The sequence below is a fragment of the Vipera berus genome, assembly GCF_964194415.1.
Source record: "Vipera berus genome assembly, chromosome: 1".
Classification (NCBI taxonomy): Eukaryota; Metazoa; Chordata; class Lepidosauria; order Squamata; family Viperidae; genus Vipera; species Vipera berus.
The window spans coordinates 245,868,557-245,882,364 of NC_138202.1; the positions used below are offsets into that span (position 1 = coordinate 245,868,557).

At 39.8% G+C, this 13,808-nt stretch overlaps 1 protein-coding gene across 2 annotated transcripts in view; it reads right to left on the reverse strand.

Moving 5' to 3' along the window:
* EPHA7 (EPH receptor A7) overlaps nucleotides 1-690 on the reverse strand; it is a 176,002-nt gene extending 175,312 nt beyond the window's left edge. For both annotated transcript variants that reach the window (XM_081314541.1, XM_081314542.1), the window contains exon 1: nucleotides 367-690. In XM_081314541.1, coding sequence (XP_081170667.1) covers nucleotides 367-463 — 97 coding nt within the window. In that variant the 5' untranslated portion in view covers nucleotides 464-690. The remainder of the gene's footprint in view (nucleotides 1-366) is intronic.
* Between the last annotated feature and the right edge of the window lie 13,118 nt (nucleotides 691-13,808).

The following is a 13,808-nucleotide window of genomic DNA, read 5'->3' on the forward strand; positions in this document are numbered from 1 at the left end:
CCCAGACCTTTTCATCACGTGCAGCTAACCCAGTTCAGAAAATGCGCCGTAGTCTCGGAGGCAAACACACACACACACACACACACACACACTCGGGGGCGCGATCCTGACCTGTCCCTTTAGCAATGCCTGGGGACGCTGGTTGACTTCAAGGAAGGAAGGAAGGAACTAGGCGGAGGCGCTCGGCAACGGGGCTGAAAGGTGCCCGACGCTCTCCTTTCATCTGGATTGCAGCGGGAGCCAAGGGAGAAGCGGCATGCAGTTGCCATCTCGAGGAGCGGTCCCGAAAAAGCCCTCGTAGCTGGTGGGGGGGGGAGGAAAGGGGGGGGGAAAGAGCGATAAACTTTGTGGCCAGCATCACCTTACCTTCTTTTGCAGCCTGTGCCTCCCCCGTGTGTGCAAACTGAAGCAGCCAGATGTTACACAAAATAATCCAAGAAGGGAGCCTAGTTTGAAAAACCATGATGCGTGAGCTGGAGCTATTTAAATAAATCTAAGGATCTGCATATACATTCAGAGAGACTGCGCTTGGCGTTGGTTCGGCTGCTTCCTGCTGCTCGGTTTCGTATCTAAAGGGCTTCTGCCGCGATGTGTTTTAATTTGCGGGGCTCTTACGCAGCGCTTGGCGGCTGCCTTCTCGCTTTCCCCGCTTGCTTCCTTGCTTGCTTGCTTGCTCGCTCTCCGTATTTGCTGCCTGCGAGTCTCCGACTGCAGACCGACGGTTCGCTCCACACTCCAATAATATCAATAGGCGCCAAGGGGGAGGAGGGAGAAAAGGGGCAGGACCAATGGAGAAAGAACAGCCCGTCCTTCAAAATGACTGGCGGGCCACGCCAACCTAAGAGAAAGCGGAATCACGGCCGCCGGACCACGACTCGTTCCATCTTGAGAGGCGGAGCTAAGCGGCTCGTCCAATAAACGGGGGGGAAAGCGTCAGGTTGCGGGGCCGGTCTCAGATTCTCTTGTCAGCGGCTTGTATTTCCCTTTGGAGTGCCCTGGTTTCCAGCCGGCGCAGTTTGGCCGGGCGGAGGAGCCTGGCAAGTTTGTTAGCAGGGAAAAGAAAGCTCTTGACAGGTTTCTTTGGAAAGAAAAGGAAAAGAAAAAAAAAGCCACCAATCAGCAAGCTTGGCTGGCACAAATCTTCGCTCCACGAGGAGTCAAAAGGCAACGCCTCCAGCTTAGCCAGCCCAGAATCTCTTGAGACGAAGGAGGGGCGCGAAGAGGCGGCAGCTGCTCCTATCTTTCCCCCTATTCCTGCGGGACAAGCGAGAAGGAAGGAAAAGCAGCGAGTGGTTCTCCCGGCCTTGAGCGGGGCTCCACCTTGGGAGAAGCAAAGCCCTACCTGCTTCCTTCCTTCCTTCCTTCCTTCCTTCCTTCCTTCCTTCCTTCCTTCCTTCCTTCCTTCCTTCCTTCCTTCCTTCCTTGGCGGGATAAACGCCCGGCCCAAGTAGCCTTCAAGGCTTCCCTGTTGAATGAATAGAAGGGGAAAGAAGAAGAAGAAGAGGAGGAGGAGGAGGAGGGGACTCCCTCCATCAAGAGCGCCGTCTTCCTTTGCTCCCTCTCCAGAGGGAAGGCCAATGAGAGGCGGTCGGGGGGGGGGGTGCGTGGTCTGTCGGTTGCACCCGCTTTTTCTAAAGGGTTCAAGTTGGGGCCCCATCCCTTTTTTGTAGCTCTGCTGGCCGTCCTTAAACGGAGTCTGCCGGGGTGGGGGAAAATATATATATATAAGGGGGAAAAATTGGGAGGGAGGTCTGCAGGACGGTAGCAATACTCCTAAATTGCTCAACCTCGCCCAGAAAGGGGAGCAGAAAGCCGGGCTTTTTTTCCTCTCACTCTCTTTTTTCTCAAGGCTCCCTCCTGCGGACCTCAAGAGGGGGCGTTGTTTTTCAAAAGGCCCCCAGGGGTGCCTATCCTCGCCCGCGCGTTTCTTTTTTTCCAGACGCTGCAGTGGAACAAGAGAGAAGAGTTGGCTGTTTACGTTCTTGTGCGGATGCTCATCGCAAACGATCCCTCCTCTCTCTCTCTCCCCCTCCTCCCCCTAGTGAAAGTGGTTCGTAAAAGCTAGCTTTAACATAAGGGAAAGTGATCGCGGCGACTCGGAAAGTGAAAACACGCGAAAAGACGCACGCGGTTGTAAATACACGGCTCGACTTTCCGGGTCTTAAAAAATGGTGCCACGATGGAATTCCAGCAGATGATTTGGGGGACAGAGCTGCAGTGGTGTGCGATCGGGAGTGCTTGTGTTTCCTTGAAAATGTTGGGTTCATCAAGTCCGATAATGTCCGTTCCTTATATAGCCCTTTATAGCTGATTCAGTTGCTGCGTTTGTGAGCTACTTCTACACAATAGCAGAGTAGTCGGCAAAATACAAATTCTGATAATGTTATTATCTCAGAAATCACATACATCAGTGTCATTACTGTTTCCTGACCTCAGATCCTCGTCTTGTTTTTATGCATGATTTTCTCAAAAACTGTATTAGATGTAGCGGGAGTTATTTTCCAAGCTTCTAATATCCCTGTCCACTGCTGGGTAATACTATCCCACAACTGAAATGAGATTATATTTTTGTATGTAGATCATTCTAAAGTTGAAATACCAAGTGTGTGTGTGTATTTGATTACAGTGTCTAGTACCCAAATAGGTTTGAAACTGCAGTTATCCTTAGCATTCAAAATATCAGAATTTTTTAAAAAAAATAATAATCAGATTTTTTAAAAAGATTTTTTTTAAAAAAAATATGTCATTTGATCTGCCAGTTACAAGTATTTGCAATAAAATATTTGGTTCTGTTTCTGAAGCAACCATTGTAAAGCTTTTAAATTGCTTTTAATTTAAAACAACCTACATTTTTCCTTGATTATTTTTTTGAAGTAAAATTATTTTTACTAGCAATATTTTTGGGGTAGTGCTTTCTACTGTCTTCAGCACTACAGTATTTGTGAAGAAATCAGTTTAATGATGACATAAAGCTAGTTGCTATTTAGCATTTTTTCCTCCTGGAAGATTCAAGTAGAGGCAACTTCTAATCAAACAAGAATTTTATTGCTTTCTTTTGTAAAGAAAGTTGTCAGTTTTTTAAAGTTCAGCCCAATGATGCAAAGCATGCTTTCTCAGCAACATAAAGGTGAACAACATCTTACTGTTGTTTTAGGCATCTTAGTAATGCCTTTGTATAAATTGAATATAGAATAAATCCCTTTTTTTGTCAACAACAGCAAAACAGAGTTGCTTTGTTAAAGAACCCAGTTTCTTACTGTAAAGGAAACATTTGAATTCCGGGATGTGAAAATGATTTTAACAGAATGCAAACTTTAGTAATATTTATTTTGTTTTTGTTTTTGAGGGGATTTTTTTCTTGTCAACCATGTTTTGATTTTTCTTCCCTGAAGTAGTAAGTATGCTTTGAAAGGATACTGCAAATACTTGATTCCATCTTTGGAATTGGTTAAGAATTGGAACTGATTAAGAATTAAAAGAGAACTGAGTTTCCAGTTTACAGGAGCCTACAAATTGCCTGTACACATATGTACAGTATATTCCATATACTCTGCATAAATACCTGCATACACCTAGAAAAAGAAACGGTACCTAAATATGATTGTGTAAAATTGCATTATTTTCTGAGTTAATGTTATGGATCAAAATGCAAAATTTATTCTCTGCAGCTGTAGAATAAGGACACCAAAAATAGAAAATCAAGGAGTTTGTATTTGAACAGTTTTGTTGTTGCTAATTTATCATATATTTTTTAAAAAACCACATTTTTTGTGTATAGATTTCTTCCATGATTTCTAGACAGATAACCTTGCCAGTTATTAATGACATATTAATGACATAACAATTGGCAGGAAAAAAAGTGGTACCTTATTTACCTTTCAATTGCTGGTAGCAGTCCTGTATTCAGAGAATAAATAGTTTATTATGAAATTGAAGGTCAATACATCTATATATAAAATAAGGTAAGACGTAAAAGTATACATAAAAGTAATTTCTAGTTTTACAGCTCTCACAGAGAAGGATGGCAGATTTTCAGGGAAGGAGAGGATTTTGCAGCAGACAGCTAGACACACTTTCGTCACAACCGTAGAAACCACATTGTCTCTGTCGTGGATGATTCTCGTGATAACTTGTTATCAAGACACTTGCATATTAATTCTCTTTTTGCAGAATGTAGTTGTGATTTTTATCCTACTGTGTATAGGTAAGTTACCGTACAGCTAAATGTGACTCGTGATGATTTAAGGAACATATATTGTTTTCTGGGAACAATACCAAAGTAGCTCGTCTTCTGGGATGTTGTTTTAACTACTCCAAGATTTCATGGTGGTCTCCCAAATATAAGTACTGATCAAATCTGCATGAAAATAGCTCACATATAGATTTAACAACTACCATCACCAAAATCACCACCATATTCAGGAGAGCTTCTTTTATCAGTAAGAAACAGTTTCTTCACATCCAAATTTTGGAAGAATAGGATTGCATGGATGACTTGACTAGGTAAGATCTGTGATAAAGTAGTCCACGATTACATTCAACACTTGTTTTTGAAGCATGACAATGAATTGTGAAGTATAGTCTGAGTATTGCTGAACAAATGATTAAATATGAAAAGAATGTTGGTTTGGCAATATTTTAGCCATAATCACTTTTCTCCAACCTGTTACCATCCACATGTGTGGGAATAACTGCTTGTTTCAACATTTACCCTAAGCCAAGGTTTGTTTAACTATGGTTTGTTGAATAAATCACAATTGGGTAGCTTCACATAACACATTAAGCCAAAGTCATTCTGTCTTAGTGTGATACATGAGCTCAGTCCCAGAATTCACTGAGAACACCCCTCTGAGGTGTTCTTTCAATTTATCTGGAAGGGAAGGTTGTTTTCAATATGGGTTTGGCTAATATATTTTAAAAGTAACTCAATACATCAAGATTTGCTGTGCATATTGTCTTTTGGAACCCAAATAGACCACAAGAAGTGAAGAGAGAAAGAAAAGATTAATAATTATCTAAAGATAAAACTTTGAAGTTCATAGGGACTTTGCAAGAAAAAATGTATATAACATTGTGTAACTCTCAGAAAATCTGGCTTTCAATAAATGTGCTGTTTCCCACAAAGTGCCAATGGATATTGGGGGAGTTATCCTAATCCATTATTTGAATATGCTGATGGCAGACGAATAATCAGTGACATGGACTGTTATTGTTTATAACTTAGAAAAATGGCTCCCAGAAGCCTCTTTCCAGCAGAAGTTATAGATACTTAACTTTATTTATTCCAGCTGTAGGGCTCTCAAATTCTACAAGGGTAAATTGGAGGCATGTTGCTTACATGCCTTAAATGATGAAGAAGCAGTTTATATTAGGTCAGTTGCCATGTAAACATGCTCATTGTATTGTCATGTGTATACAGTCTTCAACTGAAGAGAAATAGATCACAACCTCTTGATTCTAAGTAACTGTGCTTGCGGCTGATTAATTAACTTTGGTGGTTTCATGAGCTCTTCTTTTCTCCTTCCAGAGAAAGTGTTTATATTTTTAAGCAAATATAAATATTTAAAAGGAGATGCCCAACTGCTATTTAAATATGAAGCTAAGGCACAATTAATTGTTTAAAAAGAGAGATAGGACAGCTATATATTCAGAAGATGGATAATTGTGTGCTGTTTACCTTTAAAAAGGCAGTGAAGGCATAGAGTCTAGGTGTCAAACTTGATCATGTCATGTGACGTATCACGGCATTTTTTCCTTTTGCAGAGCCAGAACGGGCATAGCCTCCATGTGACGCATCCGGCCCATGGGCCGCCACTTTGACACCCCTATCATAGAGAAACTGGGAAACTCAGTCTGCAAGGATGAAATCTGCACAGTGGAAGTTTTCATTTAGAACTAATAGGATGCTTATCAATCAAAGCATAGTTTTAAAAGTAAAATAAAGTTGAATTCAATTGAAGCAAAAGGAAAATGGGAAATTGAAATAAATGTGAATAGAGGCAGGATAATAATTAACATTTATAGCAATATTTTTTTACTTTAAAACTTTTCAAAAAATATTAAATGGATAAAATATTTTAACAATATATAGACAGAATTCCTTCTTCCATTGCTGTGGTTTTGTTCCCCCCCCCTCTTATTTGGTCATTTTACTTTTGCTGTTTGCACTGGATTTGGCTATAACTGTTCAATCACTATTTATCCATTTAAAACTGCATACATTGCCTAGTTTTGCTTTTCTTAAATGAGTGATCTTTCTCTATTGGCTTATCACACTTTATCTTAACAATTCCTGCTTCTTCTGTTCTTTTTCTGCTTCATGCTAAAGCGAATCCTCTTTCCCTTCTTTTCTTCATAAAGATTCCTGAAAGTGCTTCCTCAAGCAAATCATCCTATTAGACTACTCCTTCAACCTCTTTCTTCAAATCACTCCCACAAAGAACTTGCAACGATCTTTATCATCCTCCATAAAATCATTTCTTGCAGAGGTACAGGTATTGTAGATTAAAATTGCACATTAATGTCTATTATCTGTTCCACATATAAATAGCTTTATCTAAGAACAGCTTATTTTGTTTATTTACTTCAAGATTTATAAGGCTGCCTAACTCAGACATTATGAGTCTAGGCAGCGTATCACATAATGCACACACCTCGACATCATCATCAAACAACAAATATACATAAGTACAAAAGCTAAAATGGAAAATGGTAACTAAAATAGCAGGAACAAAACTGGCCTCAAAGGGGATTCCCCCTCAACCAATCCCTAATGTCTGAGAGAAATTATCACATGCTTCCAGTTTTTATTTAGTTATTTCCCTTATTTACTTCTCTGACAGCAGATGGCAGCACTACTTGACCACTGTTCTTGAAAAGACTAGGCAGATTGGAGCTGAGTAATATTTGGATGGGAGACCACTAGAAAATTCCATGGGTGTAAACCAAAAAGATTAAGAAAAAAATATCTGACAAACCATTTTGGGACTGTCATGAGGAAAACAATGCTGATATCTCCATATTATCACCAGCTGAGGTTGATTTAAGGGAGACTTTATTTCCATCCATTCATTCCTTTCACAATAAATGAATAAAGGATTTCTAATATAATAAGCAAACCTAACACAAAACCTGATTACGATTGAGGATTACTGAACTTTCTGTCCAATAATTTTTAAAGGGAAAAAATTAGAAATTTAAAAAGCTTCAATAGTCTTTCTATCCTGCTTCTTCAAAGCCCAATTTTTACTTTGATTGTGTATCACAAGTAAAACCATTGCCTGCACAATTCTGATCTTTGTAGATGAGGATACTTCAGGGCATATGAATGTCTTTTCCAAGGCCACCTAATTGCCTGGTGCTAGTATGTGGTGTTTTTTCCCCCCTTCCGTACTTGTTTCTTTACTGCTGATAGGCTATCCACCACTTTGATATCTTCATTGTCAATTCTTAGTGCTGGTTGCCTCACCTGTTGTCATGAGTTTAGATTTCTTTATATTTAATCTTAGTCTCATGTTTTTACTGTGCTCCTTGATTTTCATTACTAGAGCTTGCAGATCATTTGCATTTTCAGCTATCAGCAGTTTACATTACCATTAACCAATTAAGAATAAATCAGAGTGTTACATGCCAAGGAGGATCATTCATAAAGCATCAAGGAAATGTGAGATGAAAACGTGTATACAAGTTTTGGCAATTTGCTAAGGTAAGATCATTAGCTGAAATATGATATCACATGCATGTCTTCGTTTCAGGCTGTTGTTAGACAATCACCCAGAAGCAAGCATCTTCTACAAAATACACATAGCACCACTACACAGGAAAGGTCTAAAATACAAACTCACATGTTAAAGGTGAGCAATTCTGACGACTGGACATTAGGTAAGATTATAGAATGCACCTAGACATTCAGAAAATATCCAAGGCTAAAAACATGGAACAGAAATGTGTAGCTTAATAGAAATCACAACGTGTAATCTCTGTGAGAAAGGATTTGGTCAGCAAAATGTACAAGCATTCACTATCAAGAAACATTTCAAAAGGTACATCTTGAAATGTGGGAAGGAGGACAAAATCAGTAGATTGTATGGACAGTTGTAGAATTTTTAGAAAGGCAGAGGTCTATTGGCTGCATGGCCATGGAAAAATGAATAATCCAGGCAATGGGTTGGCATGAAGAAGGGCAAATAACTAATTTCAGGACTAAATTCAGGACTGAATTCCATCTGCAAAACTAGTATTAGTGAGAAACACCATCAGTTTTTCTGAGTTCCAAAACATGGAAATAGTGGAGAGTCAACGAGAAGTCCACTTCTGTCAACAAAGCTTCTATTATGTTTTAATCTTGAACTTCTGTTGTCCACTCCAAGTCAAAGATGATGAAGAAGAAGAAAACAGCATTGAATCTTTCCTGAATCTTCTGGCTGTGCTGTTTGGTCCAGACTTTGGACTGGTCATAAGAATCAGGTAGATCAAATATACTGCTCAAAAAAATAAAGGGAACACAAGATAAGACATCCTACTATTAAATACAGTACATCGTGTTGTTTAAGTGTTCCCTTTATTTTTTGAGCAGTATATATAGTCTACAAGATAAGTATTGTAGGCCTTATCTGTAGCAGCATCTGGATTCACCAAGTCCCAGTGTGAAGAGCTGTAAAGTAGAGCCTGTTAAAATATCTTTCCACTGTGGGGGAAATACAGAAGGTGAAATTGCTGAAATCTTTTTCAGAGAGGAGGAAAAGAGACAAGTGAAGGCAATGAGCTAAGGGAAACTGTAGTCACATTTCAGCAAAAACTGGAAGCACTGAATCTTCAAGAGAAAAATAGAGATTATACCTGTCATTTCTTTTATAATCAGTCTAAAGCAGGGGTGTCAAACTGCGGGCTGGATGCGTCATGCTGAAACCATGCCCACCCCATTGTCGGCAATTGAAAAAAAGTTGTGATTTTTTTTTAAAATTCCATTTATATCCCGCCCTTCTCCGAAGACTCAGGGCGGCTTACAAACTTAGCAGTAGCCTTCATTCTATGTATATGCCTGCTTATTAGGGCTTTCACACACACCCCAAGCGGCATTATTACAAAGTCAGCTTAATTGCCCCCAACAATCTGGGTCCTCATTTTACCTACCTTGGAAGGATGGAAGGCTGAGTCAACCTTGAGCCTGGTGGGATGCGAACCTGCACTAATTGCAGGCAGCTGGTGTTACTTAAGGAGGCATTAGCCCACTGCTCCACCAAGGCTCTGATATGTTGCAATACATCACATAACATTGCAAGTTTGACACCCCTGGTCTAAAGTAACTTGGAATGAATATCTGCATTCTTGTGCCTTGCCTAAACTTTATTGGACCAACCTGTGGTAGATGATTGTAGATATAAACACAACAGATCATTCTTAATGGCCAAAGTCCAAAAAATGGGATTTTGAATGGAGAGGAGAGGAGAAGTCATAATTTAAGTTGTCAGAAAGGCCTCTCTGAGAAAAATTCACAAAATACCACAAACAATGAACAAAATTCATTTGCAGGGTAATAACTACAAGGCAAAAACCAGGATGCATGATGATAGCAATCCCTATATGGTGAAATGATGATGGTCTAGGAAGCTATGATTAAGATATAGGCATATTTGCTCTCCAGATTTTGCATGATCATGGTCTAGACCACAGGTCTGCAACCCGCGGCTCCGGCTCTTTCAGACATCTCCTGCTGCTCCCAGTCCTCTGCCATGTGCAGTCCCCCCCAAAAAAAGTGGGACTAAAAAAGTTCAACCAATCAATTCAAATATTCAGGGTAGGTGCATATCTCGCCTTGTCTCCACTCTTCAGTCAAACCCTGTTCTGCACATGCGCGCATGTACGCACATGTGCACACATTTTTTGCAGCTCCCAGTTTTTCCTTTTCTGAGGGAACCAGTTCCGAGTGGCTCTTTCACTGTTTCAGGTTGCTGACCCCTGGTCTAGACCACAGAACAGATGATATTTTACTGGCAGCTGTGGTTGCCATCTTCAGAGATAGGGTAGTCTACTGTAAAGGCAGGAGCTCAGTGTCTGCTAAGTAGCCTCTGAGCATGCCAGCCACAGTTTATATTTCATACATTCTAGCCCCCTATCACCCTGTGGTAGTGGCTGGTAAAATGCCAGGAGATCTGTGGTCCAAATTAGGGGTCCCCAAACCTCGATTCTGTTGTGATTCTGTGCCAGCCTGTGATCTTGGCAGCTGAGTCCAGGGAATCAGAGGAGGAGGAGGGGCCTGGGGAGCCATCGAAGTTGGAGGAAGGCTCTGATTGATTTCCAAGACTTACATTTCAGTGAGGAGCCTGGCCCTTCCACTCGTGCTCAGGATGAGACACAGCTATGTGGGGAGGCTGGGTCGGACTCGGAGGACGCACTGCTGGAGGACATGAGAGATGCACGCAAAAGAAGACAGGTCAGGAGAATAGGCCATAGGGAGGCAATGGGGCGACTCTGGGGGAGGGGGAGAAGGCATTGAGAAGCCATGCCTTGAGGACTGAATTACAAAAAGAGAATACGTGGGCGGTGCTGGTTGCTGAAGGCAACCATTGCAAAGTACTTCATGGGATCATGTTCTGTTGGTATTGCCGGTGAATAATTCTCTGTTTTGCATTGTGTTTCATGTGGACAATTTTCTCCATTTGGATTGTGTTTTGTTATCTTTGTTTTTTGGACCATTTGGCAGGTTTTTACCAATATTAAAAGGGGTTTTGTTTTCTTCTTGAGTCTCCAGCCTACTTGTCAAAAGGGGTTTGTTTTCTTTTGAGTCTCCAACCTACTTGTCAAAAGGGGTTTTGTCCTTGTGCATTTAACAAGGACCTACATAGGCTGGGACAGAACAGGTTAGTGGACTGCCATGCAAGTGGTGAGTGAGCGCACAAAGCTCCATTTGTGCATTCACAGGATTGGAGTGCACTACCCCTACCCCACACACACTATCTCCCACTCCTGCCCACCACTGATAGTCCACGGAGCCAGAAAGGTTGGGGACCATTGGTCTAGACCACCATCATTAAACCTAAAACCTAACACTGCCCAAGAAATACCAGCCATGAAAGCACTACACCAGTATTTCCTTGTGCTTAAATATTGCTTCTTTTTCAAGTTGCATCGAGGGTAGTTAAGGACAGTTGAAAGTGGTAAGCCTAATTTTCCTGACCTTGGCCAAGTGGCACTAAGGCTGTTTCCTTAATGGAAAGAATTAATTAGCTTGCCTCAAAATTTGCCACAGCTGCTGGCAGAGAAAATGATATGCAGCAATGCCCATTTGAAAAGCACTCTATAGCAGGTGTGTCAAACTGCCAGTCTGTGGGCCAGATGCGTCACGCTGAAACCACACCCACCCCATTGCTGGCAATGGGGAAAAAGTCACGATATGTCGTGTGACATCATGTGACATCGCAAGTTTAACATGCCTGCTCTAGGCTACAGAACTTTCAGTGGGTTGCCTTACTCAAGTAAAAAAAAATCTTATCCCAACATATGATGCCCCAGGAAGAGAAATAAATGAAGGGAAACAGAATGATTAAATGCTTTGTAACTTTTGTTGCAATATTCAGGAAGTATACAATATTTTCTAATTCATCATACTCTGTATGTATTACTAGTAAATTAATGGGCTTCTGAAAAGAATTCATTACCTTTTTTCCACACACCAGTACTTGCAGATCATTTATTCATCTGTGTTGCCTAGTGTGACTAAAAACAGCTGTAATTACATTGTTAAACACTGATTAATAAACAACCCACATCACTAATAAAAAAACAAAAACAAAAAATAAACTTTTTTTGCTTTAATCTGTTCTAAACAGAGTTATTTAGAAAGTAATGGTATATTTCCCATGAAATTCACAAAGTGAGAAATTTGAGGCTTCCGTGTGCAATTTTTCTTCTCTATAATGAGATAAAATAAGGATAATAAATATTTCCCTGAGAATTAATAGGGAACTTTATCAATGTTCATTTTATCATTCCATTATATTTCAGACTGATGTTTGCAATCAAATTTGTTTATATTAAGGTAAGCTAATGCCATCATGAAAGCAGTATCTATTCATTACAGCTAACACTCTGAGGACTTCAGACCATCAATGTATTTTTCGATGTTATGCAGCTGATTTTATGACCCCATTTAGTCTGGGTCTGTACTTTACACAGGCAAAAATGTGATAAGCCTGATCCGAAACCTAATTGTAATGGGTCCAGATAATCAATTTCTTCCAGGACTATAAACCTTCCCAGGTACACCAGACAGATAAACTAATTCTAATTTGTTGTAAGGCTACATTAATAGAATATGCAAGTCTGAAAGTACAATCCTTTATGTCCTAAGAATTTGAGGGAGTCCATTCTGAACCTCTTTCTGCATCCATTATGCAGCTATGGACATAGTCCTCTCCTATCAAATCTGTTCCTGGACAGCAACTCTTCCCCTGGTTTCCCAAAGTCATTTTCACATACCATTACAAGGGACCTTGGATGATATAGTCTAACTATCCCAACAACTTTACATAACAATGGACAAAAAAAAACCACTGAGTCCAACAATGGCTTATTGAGAAATGTGTGCCATTGTCTCCTCCAAACATCCAATGGAAATATCAGTAAATTCAATTTTTTAAAATACTTTTCTAGAAGCAAGTCCCACTAAACATGTTTGGTTATTTTAGAAGTATATTCCACTGTTGGCTAATCAGACGTATCATTAAGATACTGGAATTTTCTCTCTCTTATACTGAGCTTCTAGAAACCATTTTAAAGAAAGATTAGATTTTTCCCTTCTGTATAATTTACTTGCACTGCTGTGTGTTAATTGGCTTTATGTCCTTTGCACATCCAGTGGTGTTACTGTTAATTTGTTGGCCTTAGAAGTGATTAAATGATTAGTAGCAGTTGGAGTCTTATGTTCCTAGGCTTTACTTAGCTCAGGCCTTCTATTTATTTATTTAGATCCCGGATTTTAAAAAAATGCTTGTTTATTGAAATATAACAATTAAGGTATTTAAGCATGTGCGCACACACACACACACACACACACACACACAGCAAACTTTCTCATAACAACTGAAATGTATGAAGCATAGAAAAATGAAATGTAAAGAGAACACGTAACTCAAACCCAGCAATTCACTTTTTGAAAACAACCTTTTCTTTCTATCTGTTAAAATATTGTTCTCCTTTAATTATCTCTTATTCCCCCACTCTCATCTATTTGATATATGTGGGAATATGGGTATTTGTATGTGTGTGTATGACAAAAATGTGATTTCCAGTTACTTTAAAAGATATTATCATAGCATATAAACAATCACATGAATCAAGTAACTCAGAGCCTTAAGCAAGAAAACCACATATAGTTTTCTTCTCCTTAGAAATATCTTCTCCTTAGAAATATCCAGAGGAAAGGAACCCACTATTGTGTAGGTCATTGGGAAGTTGTTGTTTTTTTACATTAGATACAGTAGGCCAGCCACACCAACTTAATGGTTACTCCAGAACTGTTTCTACCTATTCCTGTTTATCATGAAAACTTCATGGTCCAATTATAGCAGCCTCTGATTTTCTTTGGTGGAATAGCTTTTAAAAAAATGTGTCAGCATTCATATTTTTACCCAAAGGTACATTCCATTGCTTGTTCCAGAAAGTAAATGTTACTGAGTGATTAACTTGAAATTATGCCATGGACTGTGATCAGTCTAGCACTAGAAACTAGACCAAGCCAAAAATTTTGCGAGAAAGGACTACAGTCTGCATAAAGGTTTTCAGCAATATATACTTTCATTCTGGGGAGG